The sequence below is a fragment of the Ammospiza caudacuta genome, chromosome 8, assembly GCF_027887145.1.
Source record: "Ammospiza caudacuta isolate bAmmCau1 chromosome 8, bAmmCau1.pri, whole genome shotgun sequence".
NCBI lineage: Eukaryota > Metazoa > Chordata > Aves > Passeriformes > Passerellidae > Ammospiza > Ammospiza caudacuta.
The window spans coordinates 21,392,239-21,412,930 of record NC_080600.1 but is presented as its reverse complement, the minus strand read 5'-3'; the positions used below and the strand labels follow the sequence as shown (position 1 = coordinate 21,412,930).

The following is a 20,692-nucleotide window of genomic DNA, read 5'->3' as shown; positions in this document are numbered from 1 at the left end:
TCAAAAACTCAATGAAGACACAGAACACCACATACTCAGGGTACATAACAAAATCAAACGCAAGAAAAGCACAGAAACAGAGAACAAATTTGTAAGTTTGAAACACTTCACTGAATATTGACAATATTATAAACATTGATTTTTAAAAAAAATTTGTGTTCAATTTTTTTTCACTGATTAAATGTTGTCACTCAGCTTTGCAAGCATTTAAGCATCCAGAGTGATCAATGGAATTAAATAGTAGTTAAAAAATGCAAAGAATGAAGGTGCATGACTATTCCCTGTTACATTCAGCAGTATACTGAAGGGGAAAAGATGAAGGTCCTTTTCATTTATAACCAAATCAGGAGACAGATTTATTAACTAGGCAGACTATGAGTATGATGCGCATGGATGTGCGATATTTAAAAGCCATCTCTACTTCCAAAACAACTTCTATACCTTTAGCTGGTGGAGCTGCCACTTTCTGTGAAATTGGAACAGGTACTTTGTCTTCTGGGACAGGCTTCTTGGGCACTGCTAGCAGTTTGTAAAAAAAGTTTATTGTAATAGATGTTAAATTAATCACAAACTATACAAGTATACAAATATAAGCAGATGACAAAACACAAACACTTGACATTTCTTCAAGTAAAAAAAGAAAAAAAGACAGCAAACACTGAACATTAGAGTCTGTGTTACATAACTAGACATAAATACAAACCACTATTCTGAGACAAGACTTCTCTAGTGTAACTCTGAAAATTTATATACCTTTCTTTGGTGGAGCCACTTCTTTTTTAGCAACTGCAACTTTTTCTTCTGTGATAATTTTCCTGTGTACTTCAGTCACTTAAAAATAATGTGCAGGGATATTTAATTACAATATTTGAAATGCAGAAATACGATACTTTTACTTATTCTGATTGTTTAAAAAAAGTGCTAAGTGAACTTCAACAGCAACAGAAATAAGACGCTGCTGAAGAGCACCCTTTACATCCCTAGCACCCAAATGAGTAGAGTCAAAAGAAAGGGGAGATTTCTACAAAGGTTACAGATACTAACAAACAAAACTGTATTAAGTAAATTGCCCAAACACAAATACTGCAAGACCTAACTAAAAAATCTCCATGGTAATAATGTTTACCTTTGGTTGTTGGAGGTTCTTCAAATTCTGCCTCAAAAGTGGGCACCAATGCTTCTTCAGGTTCTTAAAAAAGATTGTGTAACTTTAGAAAATTTGTTTGATTTCATCAACAGGTATAAGATAGAAGATGAAATAACATATAAATAACATAAAATAACATATAAATCTCATCAAGACAGCACAGGTCACAGGTATCCTTGTAGACAAATAGACATAAAAACATGTTTAATGTTGAAGAAATTTGATACCAGAGATCTATGTTGCATCAACACTACAATCCCCAGCCAAGGCGTATATGTTAAAAATGGAATGTAGCAAAAAAGCTTTTTTCTTTTTTTGCAACAGAAACAAACACTGTTATACCTTTTGCTGGTGGAGCCACCATTTTTTTAGACACAGGAACAGGCACTTTCTCTTTAGGAACTGCCTTCTTATGAACTTCAGGAACTTTAGAAAAATTAGCAAGATGAGAAGGAACATGAGAAAGAATATTAAAGTGTAATATTTACAATTGCCTACTACACAATGTGTTTTACTGAGTTAACACAAACAAGAATTTTCAAAGTACAAGGTGGAATTTGAGACAGCATTCATCACTGTGAGAAGACACCACTTATGTCAACATGTACGAGCAAGACAGTAAGACAAACACAATCCCTTTGAAGACACATCAACCAGTTGAGGAACTGCTGGTTTATACCTTTAACTCCTGGAGCTTCCTTTGGAGCAGCTGGGACTTTGGGCTCAGGGACAACTCTCCTGTGCTTCTCAGGCACTTTAAAAGATTACAATACATAGTTTTACATAGAGGAGTAGTATCACTATAGCACAAACACATACGAAAATGCCAAAAATGGACATAAACATGTAGTGGCAATATAATGTTAAGAATGGTGAAAAAACTCATATGTTGAAGTGAAATGAACTTATACCTTTTTTAGGTGGGGCTTCCTCTCTTTTTGGAACAGTTACTGTCTCCTCTATGTAGTAAGACTCTTCTTCAGTCACTTTTAAAAAGAGTAAAATATAAAAATACTTATGTTTAAGTATTTCACATATATTACTGTCTTTATGGCCCTAGTAAGCAACAAAGTATTTGTAAGACAAAAATAAACAGTGTGCTTTATTAACAGACTCTTCTGGGATAACAAAATCTACGTTCAAGCCATCCTGCTTCCACTGAGGCCAATGGAAACACTCCAAGCAGCTTAAATGGAACTGAGACTGGGCTCTCATCTTGTATTTGTGTGGAATTTGAAAATGCTCCATTCCTCTGTCCACTAAGTCACTAATGTTGAAATTGGTCCATTTTGAGAAACCTTCTTTCCCAAATACTGAGAAAATTCCTTGACTAAAAATATCCCTGGAAAAATTTGTGGTGTCATTAGTCATAGAAACTGAGTCAGTCAATGTTACTGTCCTTTGCAGTATTATGTGACCACCAATAAACTTACAAGTGGAAACAATATAGTTATTTTACAGTGAAATTATCTGAGGAATCCGAGTGCATTATGGCATTCGGAAGAACATGTACTTTATTCAAGCAACCTGGTGGAAGAGGAACTTCCAACAGAGGATTTTTGTAAACAGAAAGAAGTCCTGATAGATCTCACTATCATAAAGATAACTTATTATTTTCACTGTATTGAAACAGGATTAGCTACTTTTCAAAAGCAAGCAATAGAAATTGTAGAAATTAAAATTAAAATTTGTAAGTTACAAAATATATTTATATAGTTGTAATTTTTTCCTTATAAATAAAGCAGATATTAATCCAAACTGTCTATTTGGAATCCTTTTTTCTTTTGCCTAGTGTTCCTGAATTGTTGTCATACCTTCAGAAATTTCTTCTCTGTGGATGGAAATAGATACTTCCTCTCTTTCTTCTTCAGACCATTCTTCAACCGTTGGTTCTTTAAGGAAAATTATTAGTTTTAATATTTTTGCAGGATGGATAAATGGAGAGAGGGAAGGATTGATGGATAGAAAAGATGAAGTCTGATTCTTAGAAATTCCAGATGGTAATGACAGATATGCATACAATCCAGAAAGTGCTGTGCACCGTATGCCTATGTATGATTTGTTCTAAATTATGTGGTTTGTCCATGTCCCAGGTTCCCTCCTGTGTGTTGTTGTATCTAATACCATTCACTTGTCAACTGTCAGTTTATTAGAATGCCTCAGCTCCCCAAATTTCCCCATCACAACAGCTGAAGTGGGGGAACAATAGTCAAAGAATTAGAAGTTTCTCCTTGATCCAACTGTATGAAAGTGAGGAAAGGAAAAAATGAGATGGATAGGACAAGAACTGAAAGGAAATCCTGGCATGTACTCATCTAAAAAGGTGACTGTATCAGGGAAAACCTCAACTGGTTCTGGAGAAAAGATTAATTTGCAGGAGACAAACAGAAATTAACACTGCATGTATCCATATGGATGTGCATTTGTTCATATTTTAGATAGACGTGTTCCAAATTTTCTTCTAAAAATTCATCTATGGTTTTAAAAAGAAAGTGCAAATTTTCTTGACTGGGTAGTTATTAATGGGACATAAAATCCAACAAAATGCTATTTCAGCATTCTTGAAGTTATCTTGAAGCAGATATTATGTGGAATTATACTAACTTAAAACACTGATCTCAATCTTCCCAGAAGACGAGAATGTTAACTGAAAGCTGGTGAGAAGGGAAGCAGCATTTTATCTTGAGGGCTACAGAAAGCTTGGTAGTATGACAAATGGATGGTTACAGCCCTAATTTGTAGAGTCTAAAAATAAATCTAAAATAAATTTGCTATTGCAAATTTATGAGGCCCTCATCTGAAGATTATTGTATTCAGTAGTAGAGTTTCCATGTCAATGTGGTGGGATCCTGACATTCAAGACTGAAATTGTAAATAGCACTTTAGGAGGCTTTGAACTGCCTGCAGTTCAGCACAAAACTTATACAAGATAACTATCAAAAAATGTTTGGTGTTATTTTGATCTTGATATTAGAACAACAGACTTGCAGACATAGCGCAAGTTTCTCACTATTGTCTGCTTATAGTGTACCTTCAGGTGATGGGATTTCCTCTGGAATGGCAACAGATATTCTCTCTTCTGTGATAAGTACTCTTTCTTCAAAAGTGGCTTTCTTTTGCACTTCAGGCACTTTGGAAGATAATGATATTAAATGTATGCTTTCCCAATTCCATTGTGAAACAAATTTTTGAAATGCTAAATCTAGGTTTCCAAAGAAGGGTACTGAGCACATAACATATAACAGAGATTCAATATTTAGAAAGAATACTATGTAAGTATTGCACACGAGATACAACATACTGTAATGATTCATTGTGTAAATCAGAGCAGCAGAACTCACAGGAGAAGCACAAATCAACGACTAATAACAGCACAGAACTAATAGACAGAAGCTGAGAAATAGCATATTCTTGTATTCTGCTGCAAAGCATACCTTTAGCTGGAGGAGCCTCAATTTTTTTAGGAACAGCAGGAGTTACTTTTTCTTTAGGGACAGGTTTCTTAGGAACTGCAGGCACTTAAAAAAAGTATTTGTTTTAGAACATTTGAAGTAAAAACTGACACATGCAGTTTTCACACAAGAGAAATGTGTTGTTGAGAAAGATTGCACATGAATATGTTTTGCTTACCAAACATGACAGTTGACCAAAATGAGATAAATGTTATGTTCTAAAGATTACAATAAATGATATTAAAATGAGCTGTATTTTTCAGGGGGAGTATCTACTTTAGGAATACATGGCAATTTTTCTTCTGGAACTGGTTTTTTAGGTATTTCTGGCACTTCAAAGATCTTAATTATAATATAATCAGCTTAAATTAGCAAGTTTTTATAGAATAAATCTACAGCACACCTATACACAAAACTGACACAAAAGATACACATTAACGTAGATGAAGTACCAGTATAACCAGATTAATTTAGCAATCAAATCCTAAATTTGACATAAATAAGATGCTTATGATAATAAGAAAAGAACATTATTTTTTAAAGTGTACCTTTAGGTGTTGGAGCTTCCTCTCTTTTTGGAACAGCGACCTTTTTCTCTGGGGGAGCTTTCTTAGGAACCTCTGGCACTTAAAAAACCATAAAGTATAAGATAACTGAATTCTAAATTTCAAAGATTTATTGGAGTATTATAGATTTCATTAATAGATAGACATCTTCCATTTGTAAGAATATCAAGACACACCACATAACACATTCATACACTTAACACAGAAAGATCTATGACAAGAGCAACATATGTTTGATACAAAACAAAATCAAACCAGTTGCTGGAAGACTATCAAATACTTTAAGACTGATTACTTAACTGAAGAATGAGATGCTCAAATATACTACCAGGTTTTAAAAAAATCTCATGGATGAACAGAGAATTATACACAAAAGATAAATTCTAACACAAACATGCTTACATACAGACTAACAGGAAAATAAAACTCAACAAGTAATGCACACTTGTTGGAGTTGGGAAAGTGTTGGGAGAGAGTAAGTGTTGGGAAAAGGAATATGTCCTTTTTCTTCAGGCACCGTTTTTATAGGCCCTTCAAAATCTCTAAAGGTATTAAAATTAATCTAGGCTATCCTTCCAAGGCTTTTGAATGCCTTAGATGAGAACAGACATTCACACATAACACACAAAGATTATATTTATCATATGTGTTGAGAATATAAGAGAAGTTAGGAAAAGGGGACAATAGCACAGAACTGGTTAAAGCCCACATTCAAAAGATGCTGTACCTTTTGCTGGGGGAGCCACCTCCTTTTTAGCAACAGCAACTTTCTTTTCTGGAACAGGTTTCTTAGGGGCTTCAGGCACTTTGGGAAACATTGTTAAAGTAAGAGATCTTTAGTTTTTGGAACACTAATCCAGATTTGAATAATCCAAGATTGTTTTTTTACAATGGAGACAGTGCTTTGACAAGGAGATGAGCACTGCAACTGACACAATACAATGTATTTTTGTGTACAAATGTGGACAGTACAGGAAAGACATAATGATACAGTAAAAATGTCCTATGTTAAAATCACTGCATTTGCACCTTTCATTTTACTTTCTTGAAGTAAAAACACTCTACACTTGCCTGAAAAAGCCACACAACTTAAATAGAAATAATAAGTACAAGATAGTTAAGAGAGAGAAGGACTCAAGCTGAGACAAATTCAAGCTGTAAGCTAAGTTATAGCACAATTGAAAAACTGAAATAGTGCAACAGAGACACAATGCAAAATCAAATAATGCATATGGAGATAGTGCAAAACAAAGACACATAGAGAGTAAATTCCTAAATATATGCAAGAAAACATGAAAAATAATACAAAGAAAGAAAATTTCTTTGGGCTTTGCTTCTTTCTTTTTCACTAGAGCAGTAGAAATACCTTTAGCTGATGGAGCTTCTGCTTTAGGCACAGGAACAGGCTTTCTTTCTTCTGGAACACGCCTCTTTGGTATCTCAGGCACTTTAAAAGATAGGTGGTGATCATTTAGGAGACAGCTAAAATAATTGGTAAACCACAGCTGGCTACTCTTTACATGGTGTGTAAGCAAACAATAAAGGTCAAAACCTAACCTGTTTTATCAAACAGATACAACAAACCCATCTCACAAAAAGCTATTAAAGGGATTATTTAAAGTTGTGAAGAGGAATAAGATAAGAATGCAATAAGGCTTGAATCTCTGACAGCAGAGCCATAGAGAAATTGAAAGATCTCAGTTCTGATATGCTATCCTTTGGTAAACAGTGTTACAGACAGATAATGTGAAAGTTCAGGAAAACAGAGCAGATGTTGATGCAAAGACATTCACCTTCAACATGAGAGATCTCCAGTTCTGTAGAAACAACTTCCTCCTCCTCCTCGACCTCTCTATGCGCTACAATAGGAATTTTAAAGATATTAAATGTTGAGATAGGAAATATCAATGTCCATAGTAAATCTGAAAAACTTCAAGAAGATAATATGTGTGTACACAACACAATAATCACTGAAACATATATGTTAATATGTAAAAAATTAATCCAGAAAATGAACAGCATGTACTGAATTTTGAGTCAAATTAAACAAACAAGCAGACAAATATTTATTAGACTCCCATCAATAATCAAACTACCTTCAATTGGGTAAACAGCTTCAAAGAATCTTTCTTCAACTGTTTTCTCATGCTCTGTTGGCTCTTTAAAGAAAAGTATTTAAACAATAGTAAGATAAAATAGTTGAAATATTTCCATCTGTTAAGCTAAATAATACTAATGCTACATAAAACAATGGACAAAAAAAGCAAGGCATACTGAAAGACAAATGTACAATATGTCTAAATATGTAATTTGACATACATAAAAATAGATCAAAAGAAAGTATAATAGGATTGATAGATTGTTTTGATTTGGGTACACAGACTTTTGGTTTTGTACATACCTGTAACATCATATGAATACTCTTCTTCTCTGTGGACAGAAACTGACATCTTTTCTTCTGAAACAGTCCATTTTTCTACTGTTGGTACTTTAAAGATAGGATTTTGTTTTAGTATTTAATATTCTAGATCCACATTAGTGGTAGTCAGCATGTGAGTTTTTATCAGGTCTATATTCATATTGCACATTAAAGTCTTAGACATATTTAGACAGTCAGTATTCATTTTGTAAAATACTGAACAAAGAACAAGGACACAAGTATAATATTTAGTATTTGTTAAAGACTAAAGACACAGACACCTTTAACCCAAACATTTGAAACAAAATGCATGCACAGGCTTTTGCAAATAGTACATCAGAAGAATTCTAAACGTTGTTCTTCAAAGACATTTTTGGGCATGAGGACACAATTTTATTTATTATGTAAGGATAGGCCAGCAAGCAGAACAGATGAAGAAAAAGCTAAGTCACACTGCAGTGTGACCATAGGCTCTTGAAATGAGAACCAAAAGACTATCCACAAATATGTTAAGAACAGACTTCATAAAAAACAAAAGCGTGGTAGACATACTAATTAAACACTGAGAGCAGTCACAGCATGACTACTTCTATGGATCCAGATACATACACACAGGCCCACATATTCCAAAGAAGCACAGAAACACATTGGGTGCTGAAAAAAAGTATAAACTGCAATTCAAAGATGCTGATCTGTACCTTCCTTTTTCATAACTTTTTCCTCGATGACCGCTGGTGTAGGTTTTGGTGGCAGAACTTTCTTGGTAACTGTTGATGTTAGAATTTTGTTATTCAGTCAAACATTTGGCAAAGAGATCAAAATAAGTCTACAGTAATCTGTCAATGATGTTGCAAATACAACAAACACAGCAAACAATCTAACTCATCAGCTAAGTCAGGCTTCTTAGAAGCACATAAAGCAACATAAGGAATGTGTTTGTTTCTTTTTATTGCTATGTTCTAAAGGCACTCAGGGCATTTAGCACACAGGTAATTTCTTGATACTTATTGAATTGCAGCTGACAGAATCCTGCTGCAGAATGGGAAATGCTATACAAAATGAAGTAGCTACTAAGAGAATAAAGGTGCATATTTATTTCATAACCAAAGAATTAACCAAAGTATCTTGATAGATGGGTCAAAATGGCCAGCTGAGCAAGATAGGGATTTCACATCTTCAGCTTAGTATGAAACACACTCTTTCACCCAGTGCAATTTTAAACACACTTTCTTTCTTAAAGCATTGGTAGTTAATATTAGCATTTAGTATTTTCCCCTAAAAAGCTTTAAATCTTCTTTTTAAAGGATTCAGCAGAAGCTTTTATTAGATGTTTCAAAGACTGAAAAATTGATCAGACCATGTTAAGTAAAGACAAAGCATATGCAGATCAGCTAAGTAACAAAAGGCACAACTTTCACAGAAAGATAACATTAAGATAACAGTATTTACCCTCAGCCCTTTTGACTTTTTCTTCTGCAACCCTCTGAGTGGTTACCTCCACTTTTTCATCGACAGGTTTCTTGACAACTGCAAGTAATTCAGACAGATTTATTGTTCAAGTAATCTTGCAAATTGTTTTCTGGATACAAACCAGATAGAGCTGGCTGGGGTTTTTTTGTTCAGGATGTTACAAAATGGGGCTCTGTTCAGTGCATTGTTTAATGGTGGTGAACAGTGACGTGCAGTGATCTAAGTGGAAAATGCTTCCCAGAGAAGCAGCATTTAATTTCTTAAAACTTACACCGATGCCCAAGGCTAATACACAGGGTGAAGGAAGGATAACTGAAGCTCCATTTGATTTTACCATCAATTCTTGTTTTGATTCAACCACCTTTGAGCAGAGAGCTCAGAAATATGAGGTGGGAGAAGAGAGTTACCATGACCCTTGCTCATCTCACTGTCCAACATAATGAGAATTTTCTTCTTTCCAAGGAAATGTGAATAACCAGCACCATTCATCTTGAAGGAGATGCATGAGAGATCTTAATCTGCATATCTTAATCTAACTCCTCTTAGTTTTGTGGGAAATTCATACCTTTTTGAACAGTTACTTCCTTCTTTTCCTTCTTTTCAGCTATAATGGCTGGTGGTTTTCGCTCAGGCACAGGTTTCTTAGGAACTTCAGTCACTTAAAAAAAAAAAAAACATCACTTAATGATAAAAAATAAGTTGTCTAAAGGCTCTGTAAACAGAAAGGCATTAGTTATGCCATTATAGTTTCATGAATTTTAAAAACATACAAAGTGTTTTGGAGATCCAATTGTTGAAGTAAAATGTTTTGCTTAACTCCAAGTTTAATTTTTCTCACCAGAGCCAAATTTTGTTCCTAGAGGCATACATGTTACTAATCCCCAAGACAGTTATAACATGCAAGAAATTGAAAAATACAGCCATAACTTCAATCAATAAACATTTAAGTATATCAAGAGCACAGGAAAATGATAGAAGAAATAGGCAAAAAACTAAAAACTATACATATCCTTACCACTCACTATTAACTCATGTTAGGTTTCAAAGACCTGCAAAGTTAACTGACAATGAACTTCTAATGTATCAATTCCTGTCTCCATCCATACCTTGTGATATCTTGTGTTATCATCAAGTGCCACTTAAAATTTGTCAGCATATTATGGTTCCAATATTTTAGCAAAAACAAAACAAAACAAAATGTTGCCTGTTTCAAAATGTTGGGACCTTCATAATAAATATGAGAAAAGAGAAGAAATAAAATGACATGATAATTCAAATACCTTCTTCACGAATTATTCTTCTTTCTTCATAAGTCACTTCTTTTTTCTCATAAGCTTCTTCCCATTCCTCTTCCCCTTCATCATAGCCCTCTTCCTTGACATAATAGTCATGGTCTTCACCATAATCTTCCTCCCATTCTTCATAAATTTCTTTGGGCGTTTCTTGTATTTTCTTTTCTTCGTGTATCTCTTCTCTCCTTGCCATGGATGTTATTTTGACCTCTTTGGGCTTCTCTGGTAGCACCTCAGGAACTGAAAATAAATAAATTGATTGTTGGTATCACAGTGTGGAATTTGAAGGCATATTGGATGTTCACTTTTAGTGAAAGTATTTCACCCACACGGATGGTTCAAAGAAGGGACTATTTTTTAGGCAGTCTTGGATCAGCTTGGATTTTAAATGTGTGTTTTTAACATAAGGCCAGAAAACAAACAATTGTGATAGATTGAAGTTATTTCAAAACAAAACACCTTATTTCCACAAGATAATTTTACTCTTTTAAAAGTTTACAAACAAAGGAAAAAAATTACCTTTAGGTGGCAGGACTTCTTCAGGAGCTTTTTTAACCACCTTTTGGGGGACTTTCTTTAATGGAACCTTTTTCTCTGTTTAAAAATAATAGATTTAAAAATTTGAATTAAAAAACCTTAAGAACTCCTAAAAAGCCAAACAAACAAAAATCCAAAAATCAGCTGCCATAATGAAACATGAATATAGTATTCAAATACTGTAAGGACTTTTACCTGGCTTTTTCTTCTCTGGAGGTGGAACAAGAGGCAGAAGAATGGGAATAGGGGCAGCTTGTAGGAAAAATGAAATATTTAGAATAAAATTTAAATTTGAAATTTCCTTGTAAATGAAAAAAAAATATTGGTTTGGTAAAATGGATTATATTATTTTATTGCAGCTGCAGAATAAAAGCAAACATGGTGCTTATTCTGAGAGTTTACAGGAGCTTAATAAATATAATTTGAGTGGAAATCCTCAGTCTACTTTTTTGAACCCTGAATGTCCTCAGCTTTATTTTTATTCCTGCCATCACTCTCCTATCTTTGCTGATTGTAATTCATCTAAATATCAAATCTTTCCCTTCATGCTGCCACTGCAAGCATTTACCAAATTATCCTGGAAAAAACCGCAAGAAGTTCAAATTGCTGGCATTTACAGTAAATTACTGGAGGTAATAGAAGTATAAATATTGTCTGTAGCCTATAGTCCAAAACCAGAGCCTGGGGAGAGACCATTTGCCAAAAACATGAAATACAATGTAAAAAATACAATGTAAAGAATCCCATACAATTAAAAGAATATTTTTTCAAAAGGCAGAAATTCAGACAGCTTGTTTAAAAGATAATTTTGTGGCAAAAAGAAGAGATGAAAATTAAAAAAAATTGTCAGAGAGGAAGATGGAAATAAAAGGAAAGTGATATGAACAACAGACCATTAGGAAAACATAACAGAAAATATTCTCTTTTTAAGAGAATTAGAATTCTTTTTTAAAGAGAAAATCTTAAAAATTCTCTTTTTAAGGGAATTAAATTAAATCCTACCACTCCCTGTGTAGAGTTTTTGCCTTCCACACAGCAAAGAAGCCTATCCAAGTCAAGTCTTGCTCTCAGGGACAATTAACTAGATCTTATGGCTGAGCTAAGATTTTTCTGAGGTTTCCACTGGCCTTCTGGTTCAGTGCAGACAGAGAACAAGTATGGTTTGTTACCCTACCTTCAGCTGATTTCTGAGGTGGAACTGCAACCTTGGCATCAGGAACATCTAGAAAATCAAAATGTTTAATTGACTTAATAAATACTACCAATTAAAATATTCAATGTGCTCTCCTCAAGGATAGTAGTTGATGGTGGTTTAATCTTTCTTTTTGTAACATACAAGGATTGTATCTTGCTCCTCAAGCATAAGCTAGCCAATTGATAGATAACTAACTGTATTAACCTTTCAGTTCAACCAGCCCGTACAATGTTATGTAATGTTTCTAGATAATTATTGCAATATTTGCAGTAGGCTCTTAAGAACATTCAAAAAAGAAAATCACTGCATATCATAAGGAGGTGATTTTTACCTATTTCATCTCCTTGGTTATTTTTTTCAGCTGCACAGAGGAGATCTTATCTAATAATTGCTACATCTTCATTGTTCTATTCCTTAGCAGTAAAAAAAATAACTTGTGTGTTTTAGAGAATGAGGCATTCCATGTTGTAAAAAATAAGGTCCCTATTAATGTCACTGATTATGGATTTGTCTCAGTATTCATTGCCACTCTCATGAGAATAATAGTTCCACATGTCTGTGGATGAGGAACACTTTTTCAGGATGTAGTTTATACTTACTCTGACCAGGAAAAAAGATTTGAAAATAATAAAAAAGCAGAGCAATGCTTTAATTTTATGACAGAGTATTGACAAGGTCTTATGCCAATCTTGCTTGAGGACTTTACCTGGTGGCTTCAACTCCAGTTTGATTTCTGCAAAGGAATATTAGATTTCTTTTAGGACTATTCATTTTTCCAGAATCATGTTTCAAACAAAGAAATTTGTACATGGTTATGATCACAAATTTATTTAGAAAATCTGCTAACCTTTGGTTACAAGATAGAGCTCTGCAGTGCTTCTTGCTTCTCCTCTTGGTTCAAGACGAGCAATTACAGAATAAACACCTGCAGCAGCCAAGAATGTTCATATTTACATTATTTTATAATTTAAAACCAGACCAAAAAGAAGCAGATAAAAAATGGCACCAGCACAACTGTTTCATGCATTTTTACCTTCATCATCTGCATTAACATTGTGGATAGTCATATAATGGCAACGACCTTCACTTCTGAAGCTGTACTTGGGACTCTCTCTCAGTTCAGTGGGGCCTTTATACCACGTCACAACTGCATCATCAAAAGACACCTCGCACTCGAAGGTTGCAGACTGGTGTTCACTCACAACGATGTTCTGTATGCTCTTGGTGAACTGAATTGGTTCCGCTGTTTTTAGAAAGAAAAAATACATCAATTGTTATGCACCACCACTGCATTTAGTGTATCTGTATCCTTCTCATTGTTGTCATCAAAGTAGCTAAATTTTAATGAGATAATACCGATAGATCTTAAAAAAGTAGAGTAAGAAAAAAGGATTTCATCTTCTACGAAGATAAGAATGAAGATTAGAAGATGTAAGAGTTCAACTATAACAAGATTGCTGTGCAGATACGTTTTGTAAGAGAAGCTATTAAGGAAAATAAAGATAGAGAATAATTAAGAAAAAGTCCAAGGAAAATATAAGAGTCCCAAAGAAAATAGAAGCTAGTACAACTCAGATTGCTTGTGGGCTATGGGACATCAATCATGGTTTAGTGAAGAACACACTTAATTGAATTGCACAAGTATGTCACATGTTGTTCAAAGAGAAAGGACAGTAAAATTTCTTATTTAGTCTGTTTCCAAGTTTTGGAATCTGTCTTTCAGAAATTCTTTTTATTTTCATTTGTTCTGCTAATGAAACCCCCAGAAATTGTCACTATTGTAAGAAAGAGATTCTATATCTTTACAAACCTTCAATGGCCAGATCTGCCGTTGTTTCTAGACTGTCAAGCTTGCAGGTATACTGTCCCTCGTCTTCCGTTCTAACATCCTTGATGATGAGTTTGTGCAATTTGTCAGAGACTTGTGTTGAATATCTCCCTCCTATTTTAATGGGTCTCCCATTCCTATACCACTGAGACTTGGCATTTGGGATAGAGAACTGACAAGTCAGTGTGCATGTTTTTCCTTCCTTGAAAGTGGTGTCATGAAGATGCCGCTCAACTGCAGGTTCTATTAGCGTGTTAAAACATACATTTTAACAGAGATCAGAGAGTGGAATAAGTACAGTGTAAACTAATTCAAATATATACTTCAGAAGTAAACTTACCAATCACAGTTAGCTTGGCACTGGCAATATGTGGTCCACACACTATTCTGAAATTTCCTTGATCTTCAGGCTGGCAGTTTCTAATTCTCAGTATGTGGCGATCACCTTCAATTCTAATTTCATATTTGTCATTGGAGTCCAGTTTCTGTGTTCCCTTGTACCATGACAGTTTAATTTCTGGATAGTTAATCTTAATCTCACATTCAAAGATAGCATCCTCATCTGCTAAAACCGTCTGATTTTCAATGTCTTTGATCAGAGTAATAGGCTGGAAAATATTAGTTTAAGTTAATTTCAGGGTTCCCTGTTATAGGCTTGAATATTTCATAAATCAGTCCAAAAATGTTTTACCTCTGTTTGTGTGAGTCGTTGCTGAATAAAAGCTACAAGTTCATCAAATTCCTGATCTTCCCTTTGAGCTTTCTCTGTGAGCTCAATTTCCTATAAAAATGCAGAATATACTCAAAGATTAAAGGATACTAAATGTCAAGCTGTCATGTTTACCCAACACAAAATTAATTCCTACATCAAATTTTATGTAACTGTACTGTAACCAGGAAATCTGCCCATTCCAACAATTGCAGTCAAGTTATGAAGACAGAACCTATTTAGCCAGAAGCCCATTTTTTCTTCTTGGATTTGAGCATGCAAGAAATTGAGAACTGCCATTAAAAGATCTAAAGAGGAATCATAAATTTCTCCACACATCATAACTCAGAGCTTCACAGTGTGGACACACGTCTGTTCAACATATTACTCCTAAGAAAACCAATGCTGCAGTCACACTGTATCTTACCAATCTGTGGCTTTCTTCTGCCTGGGTTTGCTTTAGTAACTCAAAGGCTTGCAGGAGGCCACGGAAATCTGTAATTCCATACATGCGAGCATATTTCTCATATTCTTTGGGATCTACATTTTTGAGAAGTTCCAAGATATCAATAGGTTGCTCTTCCTCCTCTTTTCTTTTTGTTGGAGTGCTATTCAAATCAATAACAGAAGTTAACTACACAGCATTTCATTCCCAGAAAGCTGTTTAATGAAATATTGAATCATCTCAGAGCTGTTCTGTGCTGTAGAATCCTTTAGCTTAGTCTAGTCAGGTGCTTTTATTTTTAGCACATTAATTCCTATTTAATGAAATTTTTAAAATTATATCTTGTTCTGAGATGCACAATAAAAGTTTTTCTTCTGTGTTGATAGCAAATTAATCCATAAAAACTTTCAATATACCTTTTCAGTTTTGCCCTGAGATCCCCTTCAACAACTTCTGTCTTTCTTTCTTCAACTTGCAGGTTTACACTCCTCTCAATTTCACCATGTTGGTTAAAAGCAACACATTTGTACATGCCCGAGTCAGTTTTTATTGTGTCCTTTATTTCTAGTTTGGCTTCATCTCCTCTCTGCTGGATTATAATGCGACCTCCCTGGTTGAGTTGCCTCCATTTTCCCTTCATCCACTTAACATTTGGAATTGGATCTCCTCCAACTTTTGCAGTAAATGTTGCAACCGTCTCTGCAGAAAGATGCAAATGAGGAAGCTAAGTCTTTCCAGCTGTTTATGACAGAGGGACATAATCTCAAACAAAAGGTGTAGGTAAATAGAAGACATTGTACTGTTTTGAAAAGAGTTCTTACTTTCCATGACTTTGATACTCTGAGGCTCTGACACAAAATAAAGTTTGCCTTCCACTTCTGCTTTCTTAGCTGCTGGAGCAGCTGCCGGTTTTTCTAAAAAAACAGAGTCAGAGAGTTATAGTAGATGGCTTCATGTAACTGTTAATGTCCATAGGTGATGATGTTTCTGAATGAATTGTAAAAAATGAATTCATTCCTGAGATGGAACAAAATACTATGCAAGAGGTAAAAATGCAAAATATTTTCATATTGTTTTAACCAACTTCCAGTTTACTTTCCAGATGAAACTCTCCACAATGGACCATACTGTGCTGTTCATTCAGGCCATTTATACTCTCCATGGATGCGAATCCATAGATAGATATGCCATTATAAAGCCTCATTTTCTAAAATGGGTAAGTTTTTTTTGTGAGGTCTTCTCTTTTCATTCTATTTCTGGATATTATGTCCTAAGAGTTACTTGCATTTTTTTACCAGTGATCTGTTAAATTCTCCTGGTTTTCTTTGACTAGCCCTTAGCCTAGTGGCTAACCGTGTAGCGAAAAAGAATTGTGCATACTGCTGGGCTCTTGTGTCCTTTATGCAGTGGTAAAGCAAGAACTACACAGAAGGACTCATGTTTAGACAATATTTACTTTCAGCTAAAAGGTCAAAATGTCTCAGGGCTGTAATAGTCTTAAAACAATTAGCCTCTAAGGGCACATGTTCAAATTCCTTCTGTATTTTCCTATAATAAACACCACTTTTGACATGCTTTCCATAAAACACACGTGTCAAAGTAATTTCACCCATTTAGCTTGCATTTTTGTAAATTTCTTGTTTAGATAGAAAATAATTTTTTAATCTCTTTGGTAGGAATGTACTATTGATTTGACATTGATCTTTCAGCATTTATGTCACTATTTATATATAAATTATTGTTCAATACTCTGTTTTACCAGATTCTACAATTTTACAAAAAACTAAAAGTAAATAATTGTTTGTCATTAGACTATTAACTTTTTTGTTCCACAGAAAAAGAGGTGGGATAGCGTTTCGTTTGACATTTTTGTCATATGCCTTATTTTCTCCATGTTACTGTACCTTTGACTGTCACTTTAGATTTGCAAGTATCAGTGCCAGCTGCATTTGAAGCTTTGCATACATATTCTCCTGAATCTGATTTGGTAACTGCAGCAAGTTCTAGGAGAGCTACTCCATTAGCAAAGCTGAAGTTGCATTTGTCTGAGGCTCTTATTTCTCTTCCTGCCTTCAGCCACTGGATCCGGATTGGCTGTGATCCCTGGACATGACAGCTAAGCTGCAGGGTATCACCTTCCTCTGCTGCTGCTGGCTGAAGAGGTTGGTCAAAAACTGGAGGCTTTTTGGGTTCTGGAATACGAAAATGCTTGAGTGAATACTCAGGAAAGTATGATCAAGAACACAAGAGAGAGATACACGTGATTACTAAGGAGGCGATGGCAAGGAATGGAGGATGATAAACAGAAGTCTGAGAATGTCAATCACAGTGTTATAAAATGGAATAAATATCAAGAGAGCATAACAGCATATTTGCTATATAATCATGCAAGAAATATCTTTATCCTCTCAGCACGAACCTTTTACACGCAAAAAATAGTATGAGAACAAAAGCACTGTTATGTTGCAAAACTATATAAAAATTTTTAAAGAAATAAACCTGCAATTTCCTGCAAGACTATTACGATGAAGTGTCATGCTACCAAAATGCAGTGTCAACTGCCTAAGCTTAGATTTCATTGCATTAACCCCCTGTTACTCCACTGAAGGAGAATGATTAAAAATTCAACAGAAATTTCACAAAGATTTCAATGTTCACTTTGAATCAGTCATAGCAAATACAGGAAAAGAAGTTTCTCCTTGAAAAAAAATAATCACTAATATAAAAGAATTTGTTGACTTTGTGGTTTATGTGAATCTCTGGACAAATCACTGCTGTTAAGGTAAGTAAAGCCAGGTCATAAGAGATATGCTATATAATTGCAGCTAAATAAAACAAAGAAATTGGTTTTTAAGCAGGAAGCAAAGAAAAACAAGACTTCAACCAACCTCTGATAACAACAGAAGATGTACTCAACACGCTTCCTGCTTCGTTGGACACTTTACAGGTGTATAAACCAGCATCTGATTGCTCTACAGTCTTGATATGTAAAAGCAAGGCATTGTTTTTGAAAGATAATTCACAGTGAGCGCTTGAATGGACTTCCTGATTGTTTTTATACCAAGCAACAGTCAAAGGCTGAGAACCGGAAACACGACCCTCAAGTTTAAGTTCATTCCCTTCTGTTTCTTCTACTGCTTCAGACAGTTTCTTAGTAAAAGTAGGAGGAGTTTTTCGTTCTGTAAAAAGAACATAAATTCCATGAATCTATCTTGAGATGAAAAATCTAAGACAATGCTTCAAGAAAAATTTGAACATTGGGGAATTGATATTTACTCTCATTTAAACTGGATATATTTTTAAAGTGAAATTATGCTAAGATAAACAGCAGGAGTCTTGCTCTTACAGTCATTGTCACTGTGTTTTCCTGTTTGAAAAAAAATTATCTTACATTGATTTAAGTCATACACCATTTAAATAACCCCAAGAGTTTTGTCAAGTTCTTAAGAACGAAATAGACCAGAGCCTATTGAGAAAGTAGGCCAAAGAAAATGTTTTATTTCTCCTCCTGTTGCTATTAGTGATCCTTCCTAATTCCCACAAAAGATTCATAGGTATCTCCAGATAGGTACTCTCAGGCTACATCCCAAAAGTTTTCTCCAAGTTGTCTTGCAGTAATAGTCTGACTTCATTTATAACTGAAGGAAGAAAAATGTAAACACAACATATTATCTATTCAGTACCTTTAACAGCCAGTTGAGCTGTGCAAGAGTCCTTTCCAACTTCATTGCTAGCATAGCATGTATATCTTCCAGAATCTCCCCTGTCAACTCTCAAGATGGTCAGATGGGCTGTGTTGTCTACATAACTGATCTGATAGTTCTTTCCTGTTCTAATTTCTTGGTCATCTTTTGCCCAAGTGACTCTAATAGGCTGTGTTCCAGAAACGTGACACTCAAAATCAGCACTTTCTCCAATAATGCCATCCACAGGTGCAAGTGGGATGTCAAAGAATGGAGGAGTTTTCCCCTCTGAAGAGTCAAAGAAATAAAAAACCATCACTTAAAAATCTCAATTTACTGTAAAACTGTGTGAAATAAGAATTTCTTGTACAATATTAAATCCATACATAAAGCCAAACTCAGGTTTAAGACATTTCCATTAAATATTTCACAGCCCACCAACCTGTAAGGACAAGCCTGCCACTAGAAGAAGCAGTCCCAATAGCATTGACAGCTGTGCAGGTGTATTGCCCAATGAGGCTCCTATCTGTCTTCAAAATCTGGAGGGTTGCTACATTATCTACAAAGGACGTGTGAACATTGTAGTCCTCTTTTACGCGCGCGCCGTCTTTAAACCAAGATACTTCGATGGGTTCTGAGCCAGCAATGCCACAATCAAACACAACTGGTAAGCCAACAGTTTCATGAACGTCTCTTAATTTTCGTGTAAAAGAAGGAGGAAGTTTACGCTCTGTAAGAGAACAAGTATTGCACAGTGAAGTCTTCCAGAAGACACGCACCTCTTGCTGTACTCATCAATAATCACTGACTAATGTGCTGTAGAGTATGGTGGATTTTTGCTCATAACTTCCAGTTAAAAGTATTGTTTAGCATACCATTTATTTTGAACTTGTTGTAAAGAGCCCTGTGCATATGATTGCAGGAAGAGAGGTCTCTTTTTTTTCATCTTAGACCCAATGAGCCTCAGGACTGCTAATACTGGAAATAATCAAAGCAATATCCTGAACAGGGATGGAAGATACAGAGGGTTGTAACGCCGCAGAAGAGCTGTGGTCAGTAAGTGCCTCATTTCAATTAACTTTACTGGCAGGCTTTTGTTAGTAGAAGAAAGTACCACAGGGTACCTCACACGTCAAGAAACAGTAAAGTGTTTTACAATGAAGAGGCAATCGTTGTTTTTTGAAAAGCATACTTAAGAAAAATAGGCCATTTCTCTATATTTAAAATTGAAATATTCACCTTGAACTGTAAGCAAAGATGATGAAGAAGCCTCCCCAACAGAGTTTTCTACTTTGCAGATGTACTCCCCACTGTCACTACTGTCTACCTGGCTGAAAACCAGAGTAGCAATTTGGTTCCTAAAGTGCATTTTCACAGTAGCAGTTCCTCTCAGCTTTGTATCGCCTTTGTACCATGACACAATCATTTCTGGTGTTCCAGCGACCTGGCACTGTAAGGAAGCAGAATCTCCAACAGTCACCTGCACTGGCTCCAAGGGTGTAATGAAGTAAGGTGGTTCTGAAGGACAAAGACACATGATTAGCATAAAAAGATATTGCGTGGTGACCATTAGTAGTTCAAACAACACTTGTTGAAGTGCTGCTGGCTTGACGCACCTAGTATTGTGATTGTACCATGACAAGTATCTTTCCCAGAATCATTTTCAATATGACAAGAATATTGCCCCTGGTCTTCTAGTTTGCTGCTAGGGATTTCCAGTATGGCAGATGTGTCTGTAGTGGTGATGCTACACTTTTCAGAGTGCATTATTTTCACTCCATTTTTCTTCCATGTCACTGAAATTGGTGGAGTACCCACATATGTGCATTCCAAGATTAAATTTTTCCCTTTCTCTACATTTAAATCATTCACCTTCTTCACAAATTTGGCTGGTTCTATAATGAACAACAGGAACAAAACAAATTAAATAAAGCCAAGAGATCATCTTT

At 35.1% G+C, this 20,692-nt stretch overlaps 1 protein-coding gene across 1 annotated transcript in view; it reads right to left on the bottom strand.

Annotated features, from left to right (window-relative positions):
* TTN (titin) overlaps positions 1–20,692 on the bottom strand; it is a 238,144-nt gene that overhangs the window by 138,501 nt on the left and 78,951 nt on the right. Inside the window, exons 90-127 of the mRNA XM_058809603.1 lie at positions 20,360–20,638; positions 19,983–20,261; positions 19,186–19,473; positions 18,744–19,031; positions 17,949–18,239; positions 16,965–17,252; positions 15,882–15,974; positions 15,477–15,759; positions 15,043–15,223; positions 14,598–14,687; positions 14,247–14,514; positions 13,889–14,149; positions 13,112–13,321; positions 12,926–13,003; positions 12,785–12,811; positions 12,058–12,105; positions 11,079–11,135; positions 10,866–10,940; positions 10,335–10,568; positions 9,620–9,712; positions 9,034–9,111; positions 8,283–8,351; positions 7,567–7,653; positions 7,262–7,324; positions 6,959–7,024; positions 6,532–6,612; positions 5,893–5,970; positions 5,148–5,225; positions 4,851–4,931; positions 4,582–4,665; positions 4,179–4,277; positions 2,962–3,039; positions 2,059–2,133; positions 1,827–1,901; positions 1,490–1,573; positions 1,127–1,189; positions 754–831; positions 442–519 (exon numbers count right to left, since the gene is read on the bottom strand). Of these exons, the coding sequence (XP_058665586.1) occupies positions 442–519; positions 754–831; positions 1,127–1,189; positions 1,490–1,573; positions 1,827–1,901; positions 2,059–2,133; positions 2,962–3,039; positions 4,179–4,277; positions 4,582–4,665; positions 4,851–4,931; positions 5,148–5,225; positions 5,893–5,970; positions 6,532–6,612; positions 6,959–7,024; positions 7,262–7,324; positions 7,567–7,653; positions 8,283–8,351; positions 9,034–9,111; positions 9,620–9,712; positions 10,335–10,568; positions 10,866–10,940; positions 11,079–11,135; positions 12,058–12,105; positions 12,785–12,811; positions 12,926–13,003; positions 13,112–13,321; positions 13,889–14,149; positions 14,247–14,514; positions 14,598–14,687; positions 15,043–15,223; positions 15,477–15,759; positions 15,882–15,974; positions 16,965–17,252; positions 17,949–18,239; positions 18,744–19,031; positions 19,186–19,473; positions 19,983–20,261; positions 20,360–20,638 (5,106 nt within the window). The remainder of the gene's footprint in view (positions 1–441; positions 520–753; positions 832–1,126; positions 1,190–1,489; positions 1,574–1,826; positions 1,902–2,058; positions 2,134–2,961; positions 3,040–4,178; positions 4,278–4,581; positions 4,666–4,850; positions 4,932–5,147; positions 5,226–5,892; positions 5,971–6,531; positions 6,613–6,958; positions 7,025–7,261; positions 7,325–7,566; positions 7,654–8,282; positions 8,352–9,033; positions 9,112–9,619; positions 9,713–10,334; positions 10,569–10,865; positions 10,941–11,078; positions 11,136–12,057; positions 12,106–12,784; positions 12,812–12,925; positions 13,004–13,111; positions 13,322–13,888; positions 14,150–14,246; positions 14,515–14,597; positions 14,688–15,042; positions 15,224–15,476; positions 15,760–15,881; positions 15,975–16,964; positions 17,253–17,948; positions 18,240–18,743; positions 19,032–19,185; positions 19,474–19,982; positions 20,262–20,359; positions 20,639–20,692) is intronic.